The sequence below is a fragment of the Falco peregrinus genome, chromosome 7 (genome assembly GCF_023634155.1).
Source record: "Falco peregrinus isolate bFalPer1 chromosome 7, bFalPer1.pri, whole genome shotgun sequence".
In the NCBI taxonomy this organism is placed as follows: domain Eukaryota; kingdom Metazoa; phylum Chordata; class Aves; order Falconiformes; family Falconidae; genus Falco; species Falco peregrinus.
Genome location: NC_073727.1, coordinates 34,465,301 through 34,489,170, shown reverse-complemented (window position 1 = coordinate 34,489,170; position 23,870 = coordinate 34,465,301). Strand labels below are relative to the sequence as shown.

The window sequence follows — 23,870 nt, the reverse complement described above, 5'->3', positions numbered from 1 at the left end:
TAAAATAATCTTGTTTTTATTAAAAAAACTACTGGGTACTGACCAGTGCTGTAAGAGATGGTTTTAAAGATAATAATTCAAAGATAATACCTTGCATGAGTCATTAATCATGAGTCATGATCAGCAGGCAGTGATATCCAATTTGTTTTCTAATCCCACACTTGCTGATGCTCTTTATTACCATAGTGATAATATTAAAGAGCTGTTAATGCATATAACCACGCAGCTGAAAATGGCAGACTTTTTTTTTTTTTTTAGAATAAAATTTCCATATCTTAAATCTGTTTTGCTCTGTACATTTTTTGACATGAAAAATCTCTGTAGTATCGAAGTGATCAAACAAGTATAATTTGGCAGTGAGTTAGGTTAACAGAACAGACTTCCCCCTTCCTCCTTTACTTTCAGGCCAATCACTGTTGCTTCCTAGAGAACTAAATCCAGTCTGTCTTCTTACAAGGACTGGGGGGGGCTTTGTAGCCATTAAAAATTGGGAGCTAACTGTTCAAGCTATGCTTTGCAACAAGAGCCTGCACTATCCGCTTTTAATGTTGGCTCTCTTCTGAGCGAAAACTAGGAGCTGGGTGGGAAGTTTTGTTGCATGAATGTATGTTAGGGAATGACTGCTGAGGTTTAAGAGAAAATGGAAGGCCATTTCTCTTCTGAGAGCCTGAATATAAAAAGAATAATTTAGCTGAGAAATGAGCTTTGGAAACCTGTTTTCACTCTTAAATGAAATTTCACAAAGAAAAGTGATTTTAAAAACTCTGGAAGGTGATGGCTGAACTGTTACAGATGATATTAGAATGTGCATAGATGGGAGAGTGTTGGGGTGCACTTTATGAAGTAATAAAATCCAATTGGAAACAAGATTTAACTTGATTAAATTTTAATTAGTTTTATCGGTTTGTGCTTTAGTGTAGAAAAGTTGATCGTGACAGATTAGAACCTTAAATTTAGTTAGGAGCTCAGAAGACCCTTCAAAGTGTCTCGCCAGATGTTAAAAAATGATCCCTTTACCTATTCCAGTAAATATGTCCTTATAATGCATAATTTGTTACTTCGTTACTACTTACTAGTTTCTTTGTATTGAACTTGTGAGATAGTGCTGTATTGATGGATGCAATGTGGCAGGACAGGTGTGAATCTACTGGCATAGGTGGCTCTTCAAAATTGCCTGGTACGATGCATACTCCTCCACATCCCATAATGTCATTGCTGTGCAGGCGACTTCTCCATTTTGATGGGGATTACACCTGCCCCAAGAGAAGCATTTTCCACTTCAGTGTAGGATGGTACAGCCAGAGACATGATAAGTAAGAGTTCACCTGACAGGATAGTTCACTTCTTTCGTTATAAACTAATTCAGTGTGGTTTTTTTTAATGTGTGTTTGCTTGTTTGTGTGTGTATAATAAAAGTTTTAAAAATTTTGAGTCTGTAAACTGTAAGATGCCCTGAACACAGCATAAAATATGGCTGTTACCAAATTCTATCTTCGTGAATATGTTTCTGTTCTGGGTTCACCTTAGAAAAACTTCCCAGGACTTTCATGCCAATTTTGAAAGAATCTTGTTTTTGCCAAATACGATTAAGAAACAAAGATGGTCTTTTCCCAGTTCTCAAAAAAAAAAAAAAGCATCTACTGTGTCTTCTGAACAGCTGTATCCATTAAAAAGTGGGTTGGAACAAAGCTTGGAGTACTCTAGCAAACTGCAAGATTTAAATACAACAAACCTTTTCCTGTGTCCTGTGGGGGTTCTTTTGATTCCCACTCTGAGTGGCTTCTAAGATAACTTCTTTTTCAGTTCAGCTGTCTCCAGTTCAGGCTGTACCCTGTTTCTTTCAAATCACATGTAAACCACTTTCTCCAGGAGACCCTTTTCCAAAGTAAATAAAATAAGGCAGAACCACAGATTAAGAATAGTATTTGATAATTACTTTCTTGTCATTTCCTGATATATAGCATGCAGTGTAGAGTGGAAATAGCAGAGGAATAAGCCATGGGTATGCTGGTATATAGAAATAGTTTACCAATATTATGTACCTGTATAAAAGGCAAGTGTGATGCTCAATATATAATACTGTTGTACACTTTTCATCCTTTGGAGTACTGCACAGGTCCTGGTGCTTTGTGTCCAAGTGAGATGAATTCAAAGGGCTACTGGAATGACTGACAAAAGCGTATAGCTACCAGGGGCTAGGCAGACTAACTAGTTTTAAGATGGGTTGTGATAAACGTGTGGTAATGTGAGGAAACAGACCTCAATACAGGAATGGTCTTCAGTTTTTAATTTTTGAGTTCCTCAAGTATTTATCTCAGGGAGGTCTTGCTGTAATAGTTGCTTACAGAAAAGCAGGAGATCCAGATCCTGAAAACTGTGGAGTTTCCTCCAACATACGTGTGGGGTTTGGGAGTTTCGGTATTTTATTTTAGGGGGGAGGATGAGGGAGTGTTTGGAAGACTAGTACAGAGTAAGATGGCTCAATGGAACATGCAGGAGTCTTACTGTAGTTCTTGAGCCTTTTTCATGTTCTGCGTGCAAATGCTTTTGGGTAATTTTTACAAGAAAAGATTTTAAAAGATGCTGATTTCTGGCTTAACTACTAAAATAACTTCATAAAACTCCTGATAACTTTGTGTGGGAGTAGGTTCAAACTAAGAATTTTGCAAATCCAGTCTGCAATGATTTCTGTAGACTTTTATGATTGCATCACCTTTATTTTAGTTTCTGCTGTTACGCTTCCCTCTCGGTCAGAGGACTGAGGTAGATTTTAGTGGAAATTTCCTGATTACTATACCCCCACCCCATTTGTTTCCAGAAATGGCCATTTCTCTGTGGAAGAACTTACTTCAGACTACAAGGGAAAGGATACTTCAGCGGAGAAGGGTGTCACTGTATAATGGTGCTCATGGCTATGAGGAAGAATTGATAAAGAAGAAACTCCAGCAGTTTGCTGGTGGATCCATCAACCTTTCCAAAGAAGACAATGGCATTGGAATACTTACTTTGAACAACCCAAAGCTAATGAATGCCTTTACAGGTATTTGTTGATGGGATTGCTGGGGGTTTTTTTCTTCTTTTTTCCTTCAGTTACCCATTTTAGTGTTTTGCTTAAACAAAATTGCCTTACCATTCCTTAGTTAAAAGAAGAAATGTTTGAGTTTTATTCAGATGTGCAGCAAATGCCCAGTATTCTACATAGTAACTTTGCCATAAACATTGTAAGAATGTAAGAAATTCTCCGTGATACAGGGACTGTCTGGTAGAACATACTTCTCCCCCTCTTTTTTTTCCAGTCAGCACAGTTCTGCTACTGTGCTCTTGTATCTCCTTTCATTTTGTCACTATTGCTCTAGAAACATATAGAGTGTTTTTATGGGGGTGGGAAGACTCCATCTTTGTTTTGTAAGTGGTGTAGGAAGGGTGATTTTACTTCTTTGTTCTTTACCTAAAGCCCTTCCTGTAACTTAAGCTTCTGTAATTTGGTCTTTTCCAGTCACCCAGACTGGCTTCCATTTTTTCTTCATTTGCCTTGTGTCTGAAATACCATTGACTGGTTAATTAAAGGTCAGATTAGCTGGGTGTTCTCAGCTGTTGCAGATCAGGGATCAATTTGATATGCTTTCACACTGGACAATGCTTTGCTATCAAAACCAAGTACCCTATTTTATTAATCTTGTATTATGAGAGCTTTTCATCTCCAAGATGGGTATATTTGCTGTCTGTTCTTAACTGTTTAGAATATTTCAGTTTATGCTGTTCTCTTCAGACAGAAGTGGCACGGGTTCAGGGTGTGCATCTGCCTGAGCTGGAGTTGTGCATAAGCCTTTAAGAAAGCCTTTATCTCCTAATATTTTGAAATGGATACATTTGTGTCACCTTCTTAATTTCTTTTTTGCTGTTCTATTTTCCTGCCCAGTTCTCACTGTTCCTTTGCTGTCAGCAAGCATGTTTGCAACACGCTAGCAAAATGTAGAGTTGTTTGTGTGAAGAATCTAAGTCTACTCCTTCCACTAACGATTATTACCTGAAAGGAAGAGAACCTAACAGAACAACAGAATTAGTGGTAATGCACATAGGTGTGTCTGTGGTTACTCTTTTGCTTCTCTTTAAAAACTGACGTATAAAATCATTACCTAACTTGAGAAGTTGTGGCTAAAACATGTTGGCATAGGCATTGTCCATCTGAACGCCTCACTGTCAGCATACCTGCTATTATGCAATCGTAATTACATTGTTTCCTCTTTTTGTACATATTGATTTTTATTTTTGGCTCAAAACAGAGCTGTGCAATGTACAGCTTGTAGACTGTGTGCTTTTAGCTTATTTGTTGTGGAAGTTGAAAGGAGCATGAGAAATGAGATATAATGGCAAAAGGAGGACGGACAGATAAGCCCAGTCTGCTATGGAGATCAGATGTAATACAAATCAAATTGCTTGAACAAAACTTTTATAAAAACTTGCAATTATGTTCTCTGTTTTCTAGGTGCTTGACAGAAGAGGCTCGGAACTCATTTGTTGAAGTACTGAGCTGTTGCAGCTGCTATTTAGGCCACTGGTAGCTGTGCTTTGACTATATGAAGCACTATATAATGTTAATGTCATGAAATCATACCACTATCTCAAGTTGAGCACCCAAAAGTAGCAAATATTTTTTCTCTGGCTCAGTTAGTGGTCTGTAAAATAATCTCTCCTCTCCTTATAGGACTACTGTGAAAATAACTTACTGGTGTATGTGGATTAGATACTGTAGTAGCAAAGAGGAGCTACAAAAACCTGTGAGGAAATTAGTAGTTCTGTCTTTTTTGCAGACCCTGATTAGCATATAGCAAATGAGCCGTGGGATCAGGCAGTTCTGTTTTATGGTAGTGTGTAGAGCCCTGTAGAGAGCAGTACTCCATTTTGCTAGGTAATAGCCACAAAAACTTGTTCTGGAAAATCTTACTATGGCAGTTCAAGAGATTACTGCTTCTTTCTACTGTGCACCTCTGCTAGAGACTTTTGTTGTTAGAGGAGGGAGAGCAGAAGTGGTTGTGCTGGCTGGTGCGGTAGATGATATGGCATATTAATTTACACTGCTCTTCATTTCACTTTAACATCACTGTCTGTAAACCGCAGTTGCTGAGGAACTAGCAAGCCTTTGATCCTTTTCCTTTTGTCGTGTATCAAAAAGTATCCTTCAGGAGCAGTATTAAAAGGCATGGGATATGCAACCCTTATATTGCCCCAGCAGGACCTGGTTGACTTCATCAGCCAGAGCTTGTAGATACACCCCCTTGCCCCAAATAAATTCTATTGATTCTGTGTCTCAGAGCTTCTGGATAGTGGCAGATGTGAATTTATATATTCATGTACACTGCCTTTAGAAAGCTGCAAAACATCATTAAACTGTTAAGAGAGATCCTATTTGCCAGGCATTTACTTTACACAGCAGCTTTTTCTCTCAAAGGAATTATGTTTATTCTGAGCTTGAGCAACTTGTGGAACTAAAAGCAGAAAAAAATTGTTGGCAAATTGCTAATAGGCAATGTGGAGATTGTTATGCCTTTTTTCTCTTCTTAACTGGAATCTGATAGCCACCTGTTTAAAATGGTCTCTTTGGAAACAAATGCTAATAATGTCCATTTAAGCCTGGTGGAACCAATTTCAGCAGCCCAACCTCTCACTGAACTGAAGTTGAACTTAATTTGAAAGAAGGAAGCCAGCCTGCAGAAATTAGATAATAATGGTGATAATTTTATTTTCTAGAATTGACTTTGAAGCATTTATTCTCAGATTATAATTAAGATTAAAGCAAATTAGTATTCCAAGTAGATTTAGTTCTGTGAAGAGCACAAACTTACTGGCATCAAATACTGAAGGACCAAGACCGATGGAGTGAGGATTTGCTTTAGTATTGTGTGCTTATAATTATATCAAACATCATGGACAATCTTGGTTGGTAAAATAATAGTTCAGTGTTGTTATTAATGGAAGGGATTCTCTCTAGGAGGATGGGACAGGATCTGGCTAGTGTCTCTTGTCCCCTGATATTGCATGTAACTGGCTCATATGGTTGTTGTTTTTTTTTGTAAACTCAAATTGTCTAGATTTTTGGCTCATAATATACTCTGTGGAAAGACTCTTCAATACCTCACTGCTTTGACTGTTAAAAGTACCACAAACAGTGGTTGTGCTCTTGACTCTGGCATAGATTGGATGCCAGCTGAAATACCTTTCTTGTAAGAAAACTTGACAAACATGCAAAAAGTGAAATCCACAGGGTTGATGTACATCTGTTTAAACAGCATCATTTGCAGAGAAGTCGTTGTTGAGTGTGCAGTCAGGCTGGGAAAGCATTTCAAGTGAAGACCACAAAAATCTTACCTAGTCCTCGTTCTGCTCAATATTTTCATTCATGGCTTGGATGATGAAATAGAAGGTGAACTGCTGAAATTTTCAGATGACCTAAAATTGGAGAGCTGTCAAGAAGATCATTATTTGGAGCAGAGGAGTGGGATTCAAAGTGATCTTGATTAACAAAGAGCTCAAGATCAACAAGGTGTTGTTATTCCTTATTCTATTAGTGATGTGTGATGCCCAGAAAGTATGACCAAATTATAAATACAGAAGGAAAAGGAACCAGTAAAAGTGCTAGGATTTGTTAGAGGATCATAGTCTGGACCTGACAGTGGGAAAAATCAACCCAATGTCATTCTTAGATATATAATATGAAATGTCCATTTGATTATTGGCCTCCTCAGGAACATTGTCAAAATGTGCTATTTCACTGGCTGAGACCAAGCTGAAGGATGAAGTGCTTGAGTGAGCATTCACTTTTGGCCTGGTGCTGGGAAGCTTATGTCATAAGAAACTTCAAGGAAAAAAAGCAGGAAGGGTAAAAAAAAATCACCCATGTGAGCACGGCTGCTAACAGGCAGTTTCTCTACAGGATGCATTCTGTGCATGCAGGCATAGGGTCAAAAGAACAACACTCTTGGCAGAAGAGAAAAGAGCCCATGAGGGTTTTGGGGGATATTTTTGAATGTAACATAAATATTCTTCACAGAGAATATCCTTCAGAATTTTGGGAAGTGCGTCCTTCAGGAAAAAATGTATTGTCAGTGCTTGTGTGCAGCATCTAAAGTGATGCTTTTCCTTGTGTTTTTAAGCTCATCACTTGTTAATGATAACTTTGTTTTGGTGGTGAAAAATGTAATGTAAAACATGATGGTGGTGATAATTTCCTGTTAAAAATTTTGCTTCTCCCCTCTTGTGACAGGGACTATGATGCTAGAACTCCAGGAGAGGGTAACTGAACTGGAAAACTGGAAGGATGGGAAAGGCCTTATCATCTATGGTGCAGGAAACACCTTCTGCTCAGGATCTGATTTGAATGCCGTCAAAGCAATATCTAACTCCCAGGCAAGTAGTGATACAAATCAAGGCGTTGGAGAATAACGGGCTTACTGATAGTCTGAGTTTTGAGCTTTTCAGACAGAGGTGTTGCACTATGCTTCTGCTACAATTTTACGTGCAAGTCACAGAATGGAGCTTTTAATGGTTGAAAAAATGCTGGCAGCCCCTTTAAACCGTGGCTCAGGTGTTACTGTAATTGATTCGTAACTCTGAATTCTACATTACATATTCTTTCAGCCTTTTCTTTTAAAAACGTCATTTCAGTTTCTCAGCAGTATATGGTGAATTTATACATCAAATAAGCTGTGCTTCAGTAGTTTGACCTTTAGAAACAGATACAAGTAATAATTTCTCATATATTCTAAAGTCAGAAACAAATTTAAGTAGCATGACTGCTATTCCAGAAAGGTTTCGGTTTTGTCAAAGCTGTGTTTGGAGCTACATAAAATGGAAGGACAGGTGCAGTTTTTGTGCTGTGGTCCAGTCAGGTGCGTATTGTGTAACTATGGGCAAGAAGTCAGGGTTTGATGGCAATTTCTCACTCATGCCACACTTCTTGACAACTTTCACATGTGCTGCAATTCTATTTATGGATTAACATGTGTTCCTTGGCCATGTGTGAAATAGGGCTTTGTTAACTGCAGAGGAAGAGGGTCTTCCTATGCTGCTCCTGCATCCTGGGTTGCAGTTGTGGTAACTGGCATCCTTTTTTGTTGTCAGTTCAAGTTTCAGGATTTAACCACACAAATTAAACATTTCATTGAGCTTTCCAGTAAGAATGCCAACTCAAAAACTGGTGAATCTGTTACTAGTGGTAATTTCTTTCTGTTGATGAAACTGAATTTCATTAAAAACATAATCTTAAGTATTTCTGGGCTGATAAACAAATACGATGGTCCAGTTTTCAAAAGGTATGAGAGGCTTTGTTTCCTATGTGGAACACCATGAGAGGTATGCTTTCCTTAACGTGGAGACAGCATGCTTTATGGATATAAGTTTTTGGGGGGAGTTTTCATTTGGACGCTTTATAAGCACTGGTTACTTAAAAAATATAGATGTATCTGATTTTGGGGGCGTGGGTATTTGATTGTTGTTATTTTTAAATCTGAAATTTTAAGCGTATTTTAGCATGGTAGGAACAGAAGAGGAGCTGAAACCAAGCATGGGCCAGTTCTTATCTGCAGTCTAAGCTTTCCTTCAGAGTTCTGCATTCAATAATTCTCAGTGATTCTGCTTCCATACTTTGTTTGACATTTAGTATTCTGTACGTTTATGCAAATTACTTGGAGCCACTGCAGTGGCAGAGAGGGCTCTTGTAAACATTAGGGTCCATAACAGATATACTGAGCAGAATTAAATTTGTAGGTATTAATTATAATTTTGCCAAAAATTCTCTGCAAAGAATCTAGATCTTATGCTAGTACTGAAATGTAAGTCTAAAAGTCACCAGAAATGCTCCAAGAATAGTTAAATATGGTTGCTTTCTATTTCCTTGGGAGACTTCAAACTATTTATCCTGAACTGAGAGTTTCTTTACAATAGCCACTCCTAAACCATCTGTTTGGTGGGATTTAATAGTCTTTATTAAATAAAACTTTAATAGAATAAGGAATAACATTTGTTGTTCTTTAGTCTTGCAGAACTCTGTGCTCTAACACACTGCAGATGAGAGAGTTTTGTTTGGTTTCAGGTTAAAAGAGCGTTAGGTTAAGTTTTCTGTCCACAGGCATGCCTAAGGCAAAAAAAAGTGAATAGCCTCATGCCTGAACTGATGTGGTTTTCCTTTATTTTTTGCAAGGCTGCTTTAGCCCATAGCTTTTAGTAATTACAGTAAACACTTTTATCTTATTCAACCAGTTGGTTGAGGGAAGATTGTTTTTTTCATAATCTAGCATACACTTTGGCTTTCCCTGTGGTGTAGGAAAAGCAGAATAATGGCCAAGGTGCTGAAGGTTTTTCATGCCCTCTAGTGGCTCCTCTTCCTCCTCCTCCTCTTCCTCTCTCATGTTCAGTTGTTCCTAACGCTGAAACAAACCCAGGTCCCTTGCCTGTTCTCCTTTGGCAAGTGCTAACATTACATGACCAAATCACAGAAGGCAAATAGTGAAACTAGAAAAAAAAAAAAGAAGTGTTTTTCTTTCTGTCGTTGTAAGCCTGGTTCCCAAAAGCAATAACCCCAGTCTGGAGCGAGACTTGAGAAGCTGACTAGCTGAGAAGCAGGAGAGGCTGTTGAAAGGGCAGCTGAGAGGAAGGAGACACACAGAACAATTTCACTTTCTTTGGTTCCTTTCTAGAAGCCCTAGGACAGAGGTTTCAGAAGCCCTAGGACAGACTGCAGCAGTAAGCTGCAGAGGGAGGACTTCTGAGCAGTTGGAGGTGGTCTGGAAATACTGTTCTGTCTGTAGTGAATGTGGAGTCTAAGCTCTTGCAGCCAAAAGAGCCAGTGGTGCAGTTTTCCACTTTATGAAGGTGACTTTCTTCTTCCCTGCACCCCTAGCCTCATGGCAAACTATTAATCCTTTCCTTCCATACGTAATGCATACTGTATTTTACCTTACTTTCTGTTTGTTAGACTTCTTCTTACTCCAAGGACAGTATTAGAGCTGAAAATGTGATTATTCCACTAGACTCCGGTGAACACCTCTTTTATTCAGATAAAATACTCTGACTAGTAGCCTTATTTTGCTTGTTGGGAAGGTTTGAATGGTATGTTGGCCAAGACACACGTAATTGTGATTTTATTTTTTTTTTCAGAATGTTTTCTGTGCAGCCATTTTTTCCATGTGAAACACAGTAATCTCTCTACCACCTGAGAATATATAGAATATATACACCTTTTTTTTTTTTTTTTTTTTTTTGGTCTGCTTAGTCATAACTGTATTTGTCAAGCTGGTCTGTTCTGGCATTAATCTTTAATTACCATTTTGGATTTTGTTGTGAATTGAGAGACAGTCTGTTTGAATGCAAGGACTCTGCTGTGATGAAGTGAAAAATTACTTTCTCTGAAGAGCTTTTTTGCAGCTTCATCCTGATGATCATAGTGTGGGAATTGTGCAAGTCCAGGTCTGAGAACTGATACCTTGTATGTTTGTGTGGGTTTTGAACTTAGCTGCTAAGACAGCTATCATGGAGGATCTGAATGTTCTTTAATTTGGGATGGAAATATTGCTGTTGGTCTAAACAGATGTCGGAAGGGGCTACAGTGATTACTAAAAGCCTCATTGTAAATCAAGATGTACTGAAATTTTCAAGCAGGCCTTTAATGTAATGAAACTGAGTTCACTGGTTCCTGTGTAGTGATTGTCATGGCAGTTTATATCTGCCTGGGCAGAGCAGGTCTTAGGAATGCATGAGTAAATAGACAATAAATTAGCTGAAGTTGACCTACCATTATTTCAAGGTCCTATTCCAAGCTTCTAATTAAGGCAGATTCTTTATCTTGCCAACCCCTGCAAAACTGTGCTTTAGAAATCAGTAAATGCTAATAAAGAGGTATTTGTTCTTTTTCTTCCTACCATTTGTTTGGGAGGGTTTTTTTGTTTGTTCGGTTTGGTTTGGTTTTTGGTGTGGTTTTGTTTTGGGGTTTTTTTTTGAACTTGCTCAAATTGTTACCTATTGGGTTTTTATTTCTGTGGTGTCCAAACATTTAATTTGTTTTTTGATCAGGATTAAACATCACATGTAGTTCAGTGTATGCAGTTCAGTATGCATATGAACATGGTCGTGCTGGGTCATTTAGACCAAGAACTCGACAAATAACTGGGCAATACTAGATGTCTGAGAAAGAGAATGATTTTGCTTTAAAATATTCTCTTAGTCCTCATGTCGATTTTTCTCATGTCATGAGTTTATCTAGTTGTTCTTGAATTTGTGTAGGGGTTGCAATGCCCTGCTGCAAAGCATTCCAGAGCTTAACGACATGTAGGAAGAAATACTTGTTTTGAACCTAGCAGCAACAGATGTTATTTGGAGCCCCTTAGTTCTTGTACTGGAAGAGAAGGGAACAATTGTACCCTATTCACTATTGTTTGCAAGCTGATGTAAAACATGGAGGAGAGAAATAAAAATATTCTTTCTGTTTTTTATGGAGGGGAGGAGGTTTTGGTCGTTTGTTGTTGTTGCTCTTGCTGTGGTTTTTGGCTGAAATGCTTTTGGCCCAAACAATAAAATATGCAGTTGATAAATTGTATCTTGTCTAAGACTTTATGGATTTGGAACAGCAAAAGTTCCAGCAGCACTCTATGGTCCTGCACAGACTCTTAAAACTCAGCTTTATGGGTGTTTTAACTGGGAGTGAGAAGAGGAGATTAGGAGGAATCTATGTAAATTCACATCATAGAAATTCAATATGGCGATTACTTTTAACAGTGGCTTAATTATAACTGAAATGAATATAAATTGATTGAGTTCTGTGTTTTGGTTTGTTTGTTGTTTTTTATTTTAATCTGATTTATACTAGGTTTTCTGTTTGTGCATAGTGGGGTTGGGCTGGAAGTCAGGCAAGATTAACCAAAGAGAAAAACCCCAGCTAGAGTAAATACAATGAATACTTCTGTGTACTCCATCTGTGTGTTTAATTGCTTCTCATTAGGATCAATTAACATTTTTTAATTTCCTATTCTTTGTAGGATGGGATGAATATGTGCATGTTTATGCAAAACACCCTAACCAGACTTATGAGGTAATATATTTTATTTATCCTTCTTTATGAAGTAATTATAAGTATTGGAATATGTTTTGGCTAACTCTTTAACAAGATGTTTAAAGTTAAATGCATAGTTTTAAGTATGTAATTTTAAATCCCAGACCTTGTGTTTGCACATGTTAATTAGGTATTTATGGATTTAAGTTAGGTAGGCCTTGACATTTTGCAACTATTAGACTTTCCAGAAACTAGAACAGAAAAAAAATGTAAAGGCTTATATGTGGAGGTCCAGGAGGTACCTATACAGTTAAGGAAATCTAGGCCTTTGAAATGTCTGAAGCTGGCTTCTGTTACTCAGTGGAAATCGGTAGCTCTTAAAAAACAAGCAGGGCCAGCTTTTGCAGCCTACGCAGGTAACATTGATTTAATATATTTATTTAATCTTCCCACTTCATAAGAGGAATGTATTCAGTTTTACCATCTGGTACTTCTGAAAAACATTTTTTCTGTTCCTTTAGATTTAGCTTCCCTTAAGAAATCGCATTTCTATTAAATCCATGTGTGGTAGAGTCTGTCTTTGTTTTTTTTCCTGCTCATAGCTCTTTGAAGATAAATAGCCTTTGTTTTCATATAATCTATATGAGAAAGTATTATGAATTAATATTATTCTGTAAAACTGCTCATGAGATTGGAGACCGAATAGTAGTAATACTGTAAGGAATCCTTAGGATGGGTATCCATTTGTAGGAGTTGGTTTCCATATGATCAAAATTGATGGGGCAAAGCAAAGACAAGGAGGATGTATGAAAATTAAGCCATCACCTCAGCTGTCTTGACTTAAGAGTACGTTGAAGCTATGGTTCAGGGGGAGCACTGAACTTCTGTCAGGGAACGTCTACTGCAGATGGGATCAGCCTCCCTCAGAGGGAAGGTGACTGTGATTCTGAAGGAGATGCCTCAAATGGATCAGAGCGTGGGTGTGTGGGTCTTGTACCCTTATCTTTTAGATCCCCATGGACCACAGGAAAAATAAGGTTACCTTCTTCCAGCGGGTTCAGTTGTGCTATGTGTTGTGTGTAGTGTGCTGCAGCTGGTAAGTGAAGTTGGGCCATAAGCAATTGTTGGTGCTTCTGTTGAAGTTAAACCAAGCATGTGGTCCTGATTGGGAAGCTGACTTCTGAATGCGGTTTCAAAACTGCTCAATGAGTTAAATGTCTCTTTGTAGTAAAAGACAAAACAGCTGTTATCAGCCTGCAGATTCTGGGACAAACCAATTGTCTTAATTTCTTAGGGAACTTGGTTTATCCTGCGTCAGTCACTATTCATGAGTATTTATTTCACAGTGGCTGTGGTGAAAGAGATTCTCCCTACATACTCTTCCTTCCCTCTGTCCTTTGAATTACCTTGAACATGATTAAATACCTTGAGCATGATTAAATACAACACCATCAAAGGTAATGGATTGTTGCTATCCTCAAAGGATGTTTTTGTCCTGAAAAAGAAAAGAAGTTCTGTTGATGACTGACATGGTAGCAAAGCTGCTGAAGGTGTCTTGCTAAATCTCATTATTTTTAGATAACCCAGCCCTTCAGTTCTTTGTGTCCCTTTCCACTGCTTTCTGTAGTGTACTGGCTTAAGGTAGAGTCTTGTGTTGCTGTCCTGTCACTCCTTGCAGATAGTCTTTTTTAAGGTATAATCTATAGCAGGTATTTTTCATAACACAGTACATGACCTTCTTTACTTTGATTCTGTTTGACATATCTGTCTTGCTGTTTCATTTTGGCATTCCATTTCAATTATGGAATAATCATTTTGGCATAAGTAAAATTGGTTTTGTGCTGGTTACCCACAAAGATGTGGTTATTTGAATGAATTGGAACAGTATATTTTTCTGAACTTTTACTGTAGAGGTGGTTTACTTGAATTCTTTTGTCATTTCTAAAAGACTAAAAGCATGAATTTTGCTTACAAAACTCACTTGTGTAGGTTGCCTTTGATCAGTGTTGCACTAGTACAAGGAAAAGCTATTGGAGGAGGAGCAGAGCTTACCACAGCATGTGATTTCAGGTAAGATCAATGATTTGAGTAGCTGTCATGCTGGGTTGGTGATTTAATGACTTTACCTATGAAATGTGGGAAGCTAGAGGAACCACTTCTACCAGGAGTCATGTCCCTGAATTCCAAGGCATTTAGAAGTGAGTTTTGTCAGCAGACTTCACAGGAAAATAAGTTTGGGTTTCCTGAAAGTACAGAGGAAAGATTATTTACTGCCAGTTATACAGTTTGAATCACTGTATAAAACAAGAGCAGTAAGGAGCTTTAGCAACCTTGTTATATACTAGGTGGGTCCAACTTCTCACCCCTAAGTGAGAAGTAGGAGGACTGCAAACTTGTGTATTCCCTTATGTCTATTTATGTGGCCATCGTAAGTAAAAACAAATAAATAAAACTCTCTATTAGTCTCGTATTTCATGTTCTGGGTTTATTATTTGTGATATAACTTCATGCTGTACAGTTTTTGAAACAAAAGTTTGAGATGCAGAGGAAAGCAAATGGGGTTCTTCCCTGTTTTTTTCCATGCAGGTGCAGGGATTTGCCAGCATGAAACAACTAGCAAAAACCAGAGGGCTTTAATTAAGGAGGCTGAATGCAGAACAGGAACTGGAAGAAACTAAAATAATAAAATATCACTTTATTTAAACAGTTGCTAATGTGCCAACAGCTTACAGATGTTAACAGGATAAGCACTGTGCGCAGCCTCTCTGGAAATGTGGAGTTTTCAGTGAAGTTTTTCTCTAAGAGAAGAAAATGGGCTCTTTAAGAGGGCCTTAACATCTGAAGTGAGAAGGGAATTGTCCAGAGCAGGCTGGAAGTACTTGCTTTGAAAAGTAATACTAAGCAAAGTAAACTAGGCTATTACAGTGCTGTTCCAGGTATCAGGAACAGGGTTTGGATAGAGGAGAGGGTATCTGCATTGTCTGAGCCACTCAGAAGCAGTCCTCCTTTGCTTCAAAACTAGATGTGGCCAGATCTTTCTTCGTATCTACACAGCACCTGGTGAGCTGAAACCTCAGCCCTGACTATGGCCTCCGAATACAGGCTGTACTATTAAGTGCCTAGTAAACATGCGGAGAGGTGCCCTGTTTGACAGCTGCAGTGCTGACAGGGGAATGCACCTGGGAGACATAGCAGACCTTTCTGTATCTGCAGGTCCGTTGACAGAAAGTGAATCTTGTTATCCCTAAACAGGAGTGTAGGGAATGTGAACAAAATGAAACGGAAATCTTTCGGCTTCCTAAAATATGTAGTCTCTACTTTTACTTCAGCTATGCTGTTTGACATACTGTGTAATTATAGTCATTGTCAAGTAGCTCTTATTTGCATGAATTGAGCAGCTGCAATTCCTCTGATGTACTGCCATAATTTTCATAATAACTACAGCTGTTGATCCATCTTCCATTACTTTCGAACACACCCATCCAGTGCAACTAAATAATTGCAATTCAGGAGCAGCAAATGGGACTTAATTAATAACAACAACAAGATACAGAAACATACTCTGTGCTGCTATTGCTCTTGAATTTGATGATTTTAATACTGGGGGACAAAATCTGGGCTTTTTTGAAGTCTGCGAGTCGATATTAGTGGAACAGGTATTCTGTCCGGAGTCATTAGATGCTAAAAAAGGAATGTGAGAACAGAAATCAAAGAGGTTTGTTTTCTTCCTTGAATAAACTGTTTGTTTATTGAAAAATTTTATTTTATTTTATTTTTTAAGAACAAAATGAGTGAGTTGTGGCTGCTTTCAATTCTAGATTTTCAAATCCACTTCTGTTTTTCACAGTTACTGTGTAAACTACCAAACTGCTTGGTATTGCCACAAAAGATTCTCTTATTTTTCTCTCTGCCTGTTTGTACTGCATTAACTATATTGATATTCTTGAAGTGATTCACTTAAACCAAAATGGCTTATGTACTTTTTTTGAAATGTGCTCTGGCAGCATGATGCATCTTTACTAAAGCAGAGGTGTGGAGAAATCCGATTTTAAAATAGCACAGGTGATTTAAGACAATACTGATGTATTTATTCTTCCAATAGCAGTTCTTGTGGCTAATTGTCCCTTACTTTGTTTTAAGCCAGTTTATTTAAAATTGGATTAGGGAGGGCTTGCATGAACTCTTGCACATTTATTGGTGACGTAAGGGCAGTGGTGAAAAGTGAAAGCATCTTAGGTCACTCGACCTTGGATCTGGAGGAGGAGGTCTTAAAACATCTTCAATCTTAGCTGCTTTATGGATTGTTGGATTGTTGCAGTATTAGTCTCTATAGGAGCAACATCCTTATAATGATCATAAACATCTGAGTGGAAACAGAATAAATCATTGTCCAGACAAGTGCAAGGTGATTAAAATCCTTTCAGACTTTTTCTGACATGAAAATTGGGAAGATAAGGCTTCTGACACTGTAATTATTTATCTCAGTTATTTCTGTAAAACTGAGTAATGTAAAACCATGTGGGTATGAAACTTGTTTGGACAACTGCACTTTTTAGTACAGTTTCAGGAAAACTAGATTTTTTTTTCAGTGTGCTGCAGATGAATATTCTCTCTGTGCCTGTGAAGATGGCTCGTGGGTTCTGCTGCCAAATGTTAGTGCATGTTGTGGTTTTGCATGACACTGCAGCCATTTCAATGAAGTGCACAAATGAGTGTGATGTTGGATTCAGTGATGCAATTTTACAAATAATTGAGGTACCTGTTCTCAGTTTCCTGTATGCAGAATCTTGAAGTGTATCTTGTACTTGCACAATGCATAAAGTTAAGTAGAATTGAGTTGGCAGGGTTGGTTAAGGATTTTGGATAAGAATTGTAGTGGGTTGTTGGGCAGTAAGCTAACAGTTAGATATGGGGCAGAGATGGTTTGGTAATTAATCTGTTTGTGCAATTAGTAGATCACAGTAACCTCTGAGTGCAGTATCTGCAGTGTGCCACCAGCCAATAGCCAGAATAACTAACTTTGAATTCTGAGCTGTCTTTTCTTCTATTTCATGTTGATACCTTTGAGAAATCTCACTGGAGCAGCGTCTATGTAGGTCCTTTAGACACATCTACAACTTTGCTGCTGCAGTCAAAACAGGTGTGTGTTGCTGCGATGTGAATCCGGTTTAAAAGGTGGTGTTTCCAGGCAAAGGATGAGACTGCAAAGATGGAAAGCTACCTGTTTCTCTTACCACTGACCTCAAAATGGGCTTATAGGTAAAGGCAGCAGCTCCTTTTCTTTTTCAGAAAATGAATTAACTATAATTTCTTCAGCTGTAGTTGATGTCGCAGAGTTAAAATGCAAAGGGCCAGTTTCATTACTCTTGTTGCTGCTGAGCAGTATCCTACCTCATAAAAAGCACCATTGATTTAGAGGTACTTGCTTTCTGAGGAGACTTCTACCCTGTATCTGTAGGAATGGCAGAATCAAGCTTTTAACAAGGGAAAAAGCTTGTACTGCTAATACTGCATTCATCAGATTGGCCTTGCTGCATTTTATTTGGATGTTTTCTATATTTTTGTGAAATATGTAGGCATGCTTAATGTTCCATTTTAAGGTGTTAGGCATGTTCTATAAAATGCCTAATAAGAGATACAATGAAATACACTGCTATTCAAGAGCTTATTGTGTGTGTTCTTGTAATGACTTGTCTTTATTTACTTTTTTACAAGTATGTGTCTAGTGCATTAAATGTAATTTATATAAAATGAAATGAGCAGAAGATAATATAACCACTACATAGGTGTAGGCCCACTGTGACCAACTTTTTGGTTGCTCCTTTCAAAAAGAAAGGGGGGGGGGGGGGGGGGGGGCGAAGCTGTAAAGATATTAGTATTCTACAGTAAGCTTTCCAAGAATAGGTTTCAGAACATAGAGCACAACATGCTAGCTTCTTTAGAAATATTTCACTGTACGCAAGGATTTGGGCTTTTAGTTTTATCAGGAGGAGCTTTTTGGTACATGAGCTGCTGCTGTTTGAAGTAAGGGTGCCTCAGTACATAGTAGCTCCTTTCACTGGGCAAAGCATGATATGAATGTAACAGGATGGGATTCACATATTTGTGAGTTCGTGTAATGTCCAGGCTGACAAAGCACTTTTCATTAGATGCAACTCCGTAACGTTGCTACACATCATCAGGAGAAGTATCAGCAGCCAAATCTGAGAGTGGGTTCTCACAGCTTCAGGTGCTTGCTATATGCCACAGATCACTTTTTTTTAAAGTATATAAAATTTTCCTCTCTAAAATATGTATGTGTGTGTGTGTCTGTATGTATATACTTGTATATAAAACCTTCAAATCAGCTGGCAATTTTAGAATTTCATTGCAGTCATGCATCACTTCACATTTTTAGAGCCTGGGAGGTTTGTTAGTACAATTTTCTGACAGCTTTTCAGGGAGATGGATTATGGTTTTTAAAGTTTCCCATTGCCTGCCTTTGAGAAGGCTGTTCTCATTTTTGACCTAGCACACTTGACATCTGGTTAAGTAATTGCAGCACTACTAGAAATGGACTTGAGAGCTTGTATTTTGGGGCTTGTATTTATGGACTAGTATTGTTTCCTTTCTGAATTACCAGTTTTCATTTGGGTTTGAATTTCATGTGTTTACAGCCTTCCAAGCAGAGGATTTTTTATATGGTTCAAATTTATTACTGTTTGATTTTACTGGAAATATAAATAACAGCAGCAAAGCATGAATTTAAGTTGATGTTTTCCTTCTGAGGTTGTCTTTTTGTAGGAATTTACTTAATTCCAAATTTTTTTTTTTCTTTGAGAGGCCAAACCATCTTATCTTGGATGAATGAGATTTTTGTTATCAGCATTTGTCTACATTTCGGACAACTTCTACCATGTAGTCTTACATCCTTTCTGTTGAACAATCCTGTCTGCAGCTGATTCTGTACCACGCAGTAACAATAAACAGAGATAGCCCAGATAATGGAAAACTTAGATAAGACAGATTTTAGGGAACGCAAAGCTGGACCCACATCGATTCTTGCAGAGACAGTGGGCTGTTGATACACTGTAGGGAAACATTCAAGGTTCCAGGAGAATTTGTTTATGAAGAGTACAAATGTACTGAAAATATCCCTTATGCTTGCATCTGTAAAGTGACTAATCCCCAGTTTAGGTAACCTGCCTGCAGGTATTTGAGTTTGACATTCCATTGCTGATCTTTGCTACCAAAATAATATTTTTTAAAATGTATGTCTGTATAGTCAGCTAGCTCCACAAGCTGGTGTGTGTATTCCAGTCTGCTGATTCTGAGGTGGGATTATGTTGTGCTGTGGCTTCATGAGAAGGACAGACTGGCTGGCTGTCCTGCGTACAGCTCACCTTTATGTGGGAGAAGGGTGTCTCTGCTGCCCATTCCCATCTCACTGCTTACCCCTGGTTTGCCAAGCACCAGTGAAGGTGCCTGTATGAGTTAATTATCTCACTAAAAAGCAACAGCAAGCCCAGATACTTCTCTTTCGTACAGCGGGTTAGAGTGTTTTGTAAAGGGATATAGTATTGGCTAGAGCTAGAGTAAAGGAGGAAGATGATAACAGGAGGGGATGGGAATACAGTCTTCTCGTTTTGGCTCTAGGGAGCTGTTTGATAGCATCAGTTTCCCCTGAAGCCACAGCTTTCAACTGCCTGACTTTGCATTGGCTCAGCTTCTGGAGAACGTCTTCCAGAGTCCCTGTTAACCATCTCCTTTTTCAGTCCTGTCACGTGCTATTGAAGACTACGAAAAGAACTTTTCCTCTCTTTATCACTCCAGGTAGCAATGTAGTTAACATTGTAGATACCTGAAGGGTAGGTAATCTTCCATGTCAGTTACTGTTCACTGAAGTGACTGAATGTTGCCCAAAGAACTTAATTCTCCTGCATTTTTGCAAGTGTGAGCAGACATTGCTCTGTGGATCTCAACCTACTTTCATTGTAAGCATTGCCTTCACAATTGCAACTTCCAGTCTTCTCCTTCACCCACTGTATCATTTTTGCCGTCTAATCCAAAGCAACTCAATGTCTTAGTGAGTATTTGGAGCCCTGCAGGCTGGATCTTTGTGTTCCTTTTCCTTCCAGACTTGGCCATAATTGTGTGAAACAAGACTGCAGACTTCGAACCTGTAAACCTTGGTGGCTTCAACTTCCTACTTCCTCCTGGATTCTGTAGTTAGTAAGAAATGAATTGCTACTGCTGTAACTCTGCAGTCACAGTAAGAATAAATCAAATTATGAATTCTTGCATTAAATTCCTACTGTGCTTAAACTGTTGTATGTGTAAGAACTTCCACTGTATCTATGGTCTGTTACTAGGTGTTATTCTCCAGTTCTGTTTTGTGCGCTGATGCATTCATATTCATAAACAAAAAGCAAATGTATAGACTGAGGAAAAAACAATAACTTCAAATAGTGTGGAATTGTGTGTGTGTGTGAAAGAGAAAGATTGTAAATAAAAAGATACCAGGGAAAATTATATTTTTGGTGATAACTGGTCACACTCTTAGGCATATTTATGGAGAATCTGTTACAGTTTGATGAAAATGTTCCTATTTCTTGTCCAGCTTGTTTGAACATACTATCAGTTAGTGATTTGAAGCTGGCTTTAGTTCCCTGTCAACATAATGTGCTGTATTAAAAAGTAAAGCGGTGAAGAAGCTAACTTACGATTTAAATGTTGAATTTCAATGTTAAATTCTCTATCCTATTTATGTCTTTTTTTGAGATATTTCATTGTGCTCCCCCCTCCCCCCCAAAACCAACAACAACCCCCCCCCCAAAACACCAAATCAACAAAAAGCTCTGAGTTCTGAAATCTTGTATCGTATCTGGAAAACTTAAACCTTAGGTCACAGCCACTGTGATAATTTACAAAAAAAACCCCACAACCCTCAGCATGTTTTGTTTGAAACTATTAACCTGGTATCCTGACAAAATGGCAACATTTCATTATAATTTAATCACCAGTGATTTCAAATAAGTGTATGATCTCACTTTGCTTTAGTCAGAAGTTGTTATGTAGGATGTGCAAATGCAGCATCAGTAGCACTGCGTGCGGAGACAGCTGAATTTCAAAGTGTGTCTTGTTACCCTAGGTCTTGTGAAGGGTTGTTAGGTAGTGTGATGTTATGACGTATTTAAAATCCTTTAATGCTGTGGGTTGCAGAAATATGATATATCAAATCCATCATAAAGTATTAGAGCAACTCGAACCTTGCATCTCTTAGGGTTGATGTTGGGAAAGGCAGTTCCTTTCCAGTTGGCTGAGTTCAGATGATTGAGGCAATCTTTGCCTTTTTGACATTTTAGATGCCAAGCTCTGAGACAGTGTTGGGAAGCTTCCCTTCCCTTTTCGGTATCAGCAGCAGAGATGAGCAGAGAACATGACTGAAATGTTGCTGCTTTAAGAGACTCTTGAATTTGGTCCAGAATTTTGTTGTTTTCTTTGGTCTTGATAAGCATATGTGATGGAAATAAAGATATGGGAAATTGAAGTTATAAACATGGGTGTATATGCGGCATGCAAGTGTGCACATAATTTAAAAAACACATTATTTTCCATTTGAAAGAAGCTCCAGTGTACTTTTTGATTTCCAGATAAATACTGGCATTCAGATTTGACTGAAGATTTCAATTATCAAACAGCTTTACCTCCAAGGTAAAAAACCTCTACCTTTTTTCATTGAATAATCTGGTGAAATATCACTGATCTTTTCTAATGGAAATTTTTGCTTTAGTCTAACAGTGATATCTGTTGTTGAAACTGTTTGCTTGAATGAAATCCAAATAGCTGTAGTTCCTTTTTTGGAAGGAAGGACTCATGTAACATTTTAGATTTCCAGCATGAGTAATTTTTATGTGAGCATTATTTTGGCGTTCACTCACTCGTGTATGGAGAATCTGGCAGTCTGTAAAGAATAGCTAAAACCTGCTTTATGGGTAAGACCCAAGTGCTATGTCAAGAGGAGAACTACTCTGAAAATAAGTGTATGGTAATGGAGGTTGCAGTGTGCGCGGGACCCATTGGTGCTAGGGTAATACAAAATAAAGTCATGGCTGGGAGTCAGAAGAGGACGAGGGTGTAAGAAAGACATCGGTCATTGGCAGGGGAAGAGAAATGGAGTGGTACCCTGTGGGTTGCTGTCGTACAAGTGCGGGGAGAAAGGAGGATCCAAGCACTATATTTTGAACAATGGGGCTTTAGTCCCGCTTTATGGCTCTGGTGATTCATGCCGTTTTCAGAGTTTATACTACACACTTCAGGGGAATTACAGCTCCCTGGTGTAGCTGTCTGCTTTATTCTCTTGGTTCTGTACTCTTAAATTGTGATATGAGCCCTGTGTGCATTCATTAGCCTTTGTAAAGCCATACTGTTCCTTCCTTGTGTGTGCACAGTGGGTGTTGTCAGATGGATCCAAGGCAGCATCCATAGACTGGGGACTGTTGCAAACTGTGTAATTGTAAAAAGTCCATGTCTCTCCCACTTGGGAAAGGCCTTTAATTTACTTTTTCTGCTGTTCTCTGGGTCTTCTCAGCTCACTGGAATGCTTAGGCACGGGAATGGGGACAAGGGAACGTGTGTGGCTCACATAGCTTTTATGTTGCTTGGCAGCTTGCAAAGGGGCTGTGCGGTGTGTGCATGCCTTATGTGCCAGCAGTGGGGGTCTGCATGAGCCCCCCGGCCAATCCTGTCCCCATCTCTGCAGTCCCCCTGTGCTGTGCTGCCCACCCCCATGCACCCCCAGCCCACTGTGGGGCAGATAGTACCCCTGGCTGCGGGAACTCCTGTGAGCATCACATGTGGACCTCGGGATGCATCATCCTGGGAACGGACAGATTTGCTTTGCGGTTTGGCCAAATAATTTTCTTTCCTGTCAGTCTGTTGAAAAATAACCAGGAAAATAAAACCAGGCTCATCTTACTTCCATTTAATACTGCTTGTGGAGTTTTAAGCAGTCATGCGTTTTTGGGCCCCTGTTTCTTTCCCTGTGTTCTGTTGTCTAATTCAATTTTTCATTCCTGCTACAGAAAAAGTCTTTTTGTAATTTCCAATATTCAGCTTTGTTTATCCCTTTTAGAAGAAATGTAGCTTTTTATAGCATGCTTTTCTCTCTTCAGCTTCTGTGAAGCCACCAGTGGGAAAGTGTCGAGCCTGAGGTAAAAAATTAGATTTAAAACCCTTAATCCAGGTCTGCTGGGTGCACCTCCATCTGTAGCTGACTTCTGGGAGATTCTGGTCCAGAATGAGATTGGAAGAGCCATCTGCATGGATGGCAGTCAGTATGACAGCGAGCATCACCTGCAGGAGCCTTTTGGGGGGCCTTACCTACCTTGTCTTGTCTGAGACTGCCCTGCTCCCCTTGCAGGGTACTAGCAACAGCTTCTTTCCCTGTGTTTCTTTCCTTCCATAATCCCTCTCTCAAACTAACAGTCTTTCTGGCCCTCTTTTAGCTCCTATCCTTTGATCAGGGAAGTGCTTAAGAAATAAACCTTTTTTCACTTCTCTGGTTATTCTTACACAGTCATGCCTGGACCAGTTTTAGTCTGGGCCTGGCCAGATCACAGAGGGTGTGCTCTGCTGCTTTACCGTGCTCCTGCTTGCTGCTGACAGGCCTTTTCTTAATTTTTCTCAGTGCAGACTTTGGTGAGGTGCTGGTTTTTGGGGCATGCAGATTTCTGTACCTATTATAATTCAATTCCTGTTATCCAAAGGATCTTCTAGTAACAGTATTGTTTCTGTTCTTCTTCCCTGGAGTGGCTTCTTTTGAAACTGATAATCTTGCAGCTTGTTTGAA

At 38.8% G+C, this 23,870-nt stretch overlaps 1 protein-coding gene across 8 annotated transcripts in view; it reads left to right on the top strand.

Moving 5' to 3' along the window:
* Positions 1 to 23,870, top strand: part of ECHDC1 (ethylmalonyl-CoA decarboxylase 1) — a 41,742-nt gene that overhangs the window by 5,459 nt on the left and 12,413 nt on the right. For 6 of the 8 annotated variants that reach the window (XM_027786090.2, XM_055810017.1, XM_055810019.1 and 3 more), the window contains 4 exons: positions 2,819 to 3,040; positions 7,262 to 7,404; positions 12,027 to 12,079; positions 14,030 to 14,110. In XM_027786090.2, the coding sequence (XP_027641891.1) occupies positions 2,821 to 3,040; positions 7,262 to 7,404; positions 12,027 to 12,079; positions 14,030 to 14,110 (497 nt within the window). In that variant the 5' untranslated portion in view covers positions 2,819 to 2,820. The remainder of the gene's footprint in view (positions 1 to 2,818; positions 3,041 to 7,261; positions 7,405 to 12,026; positions 12,080 to 14,029; positions 14,111 to 23,870) is intronic. The other 2 variants (XM_055810022.1, XM_027786091.2) reach the window with 2 other exon arrangements.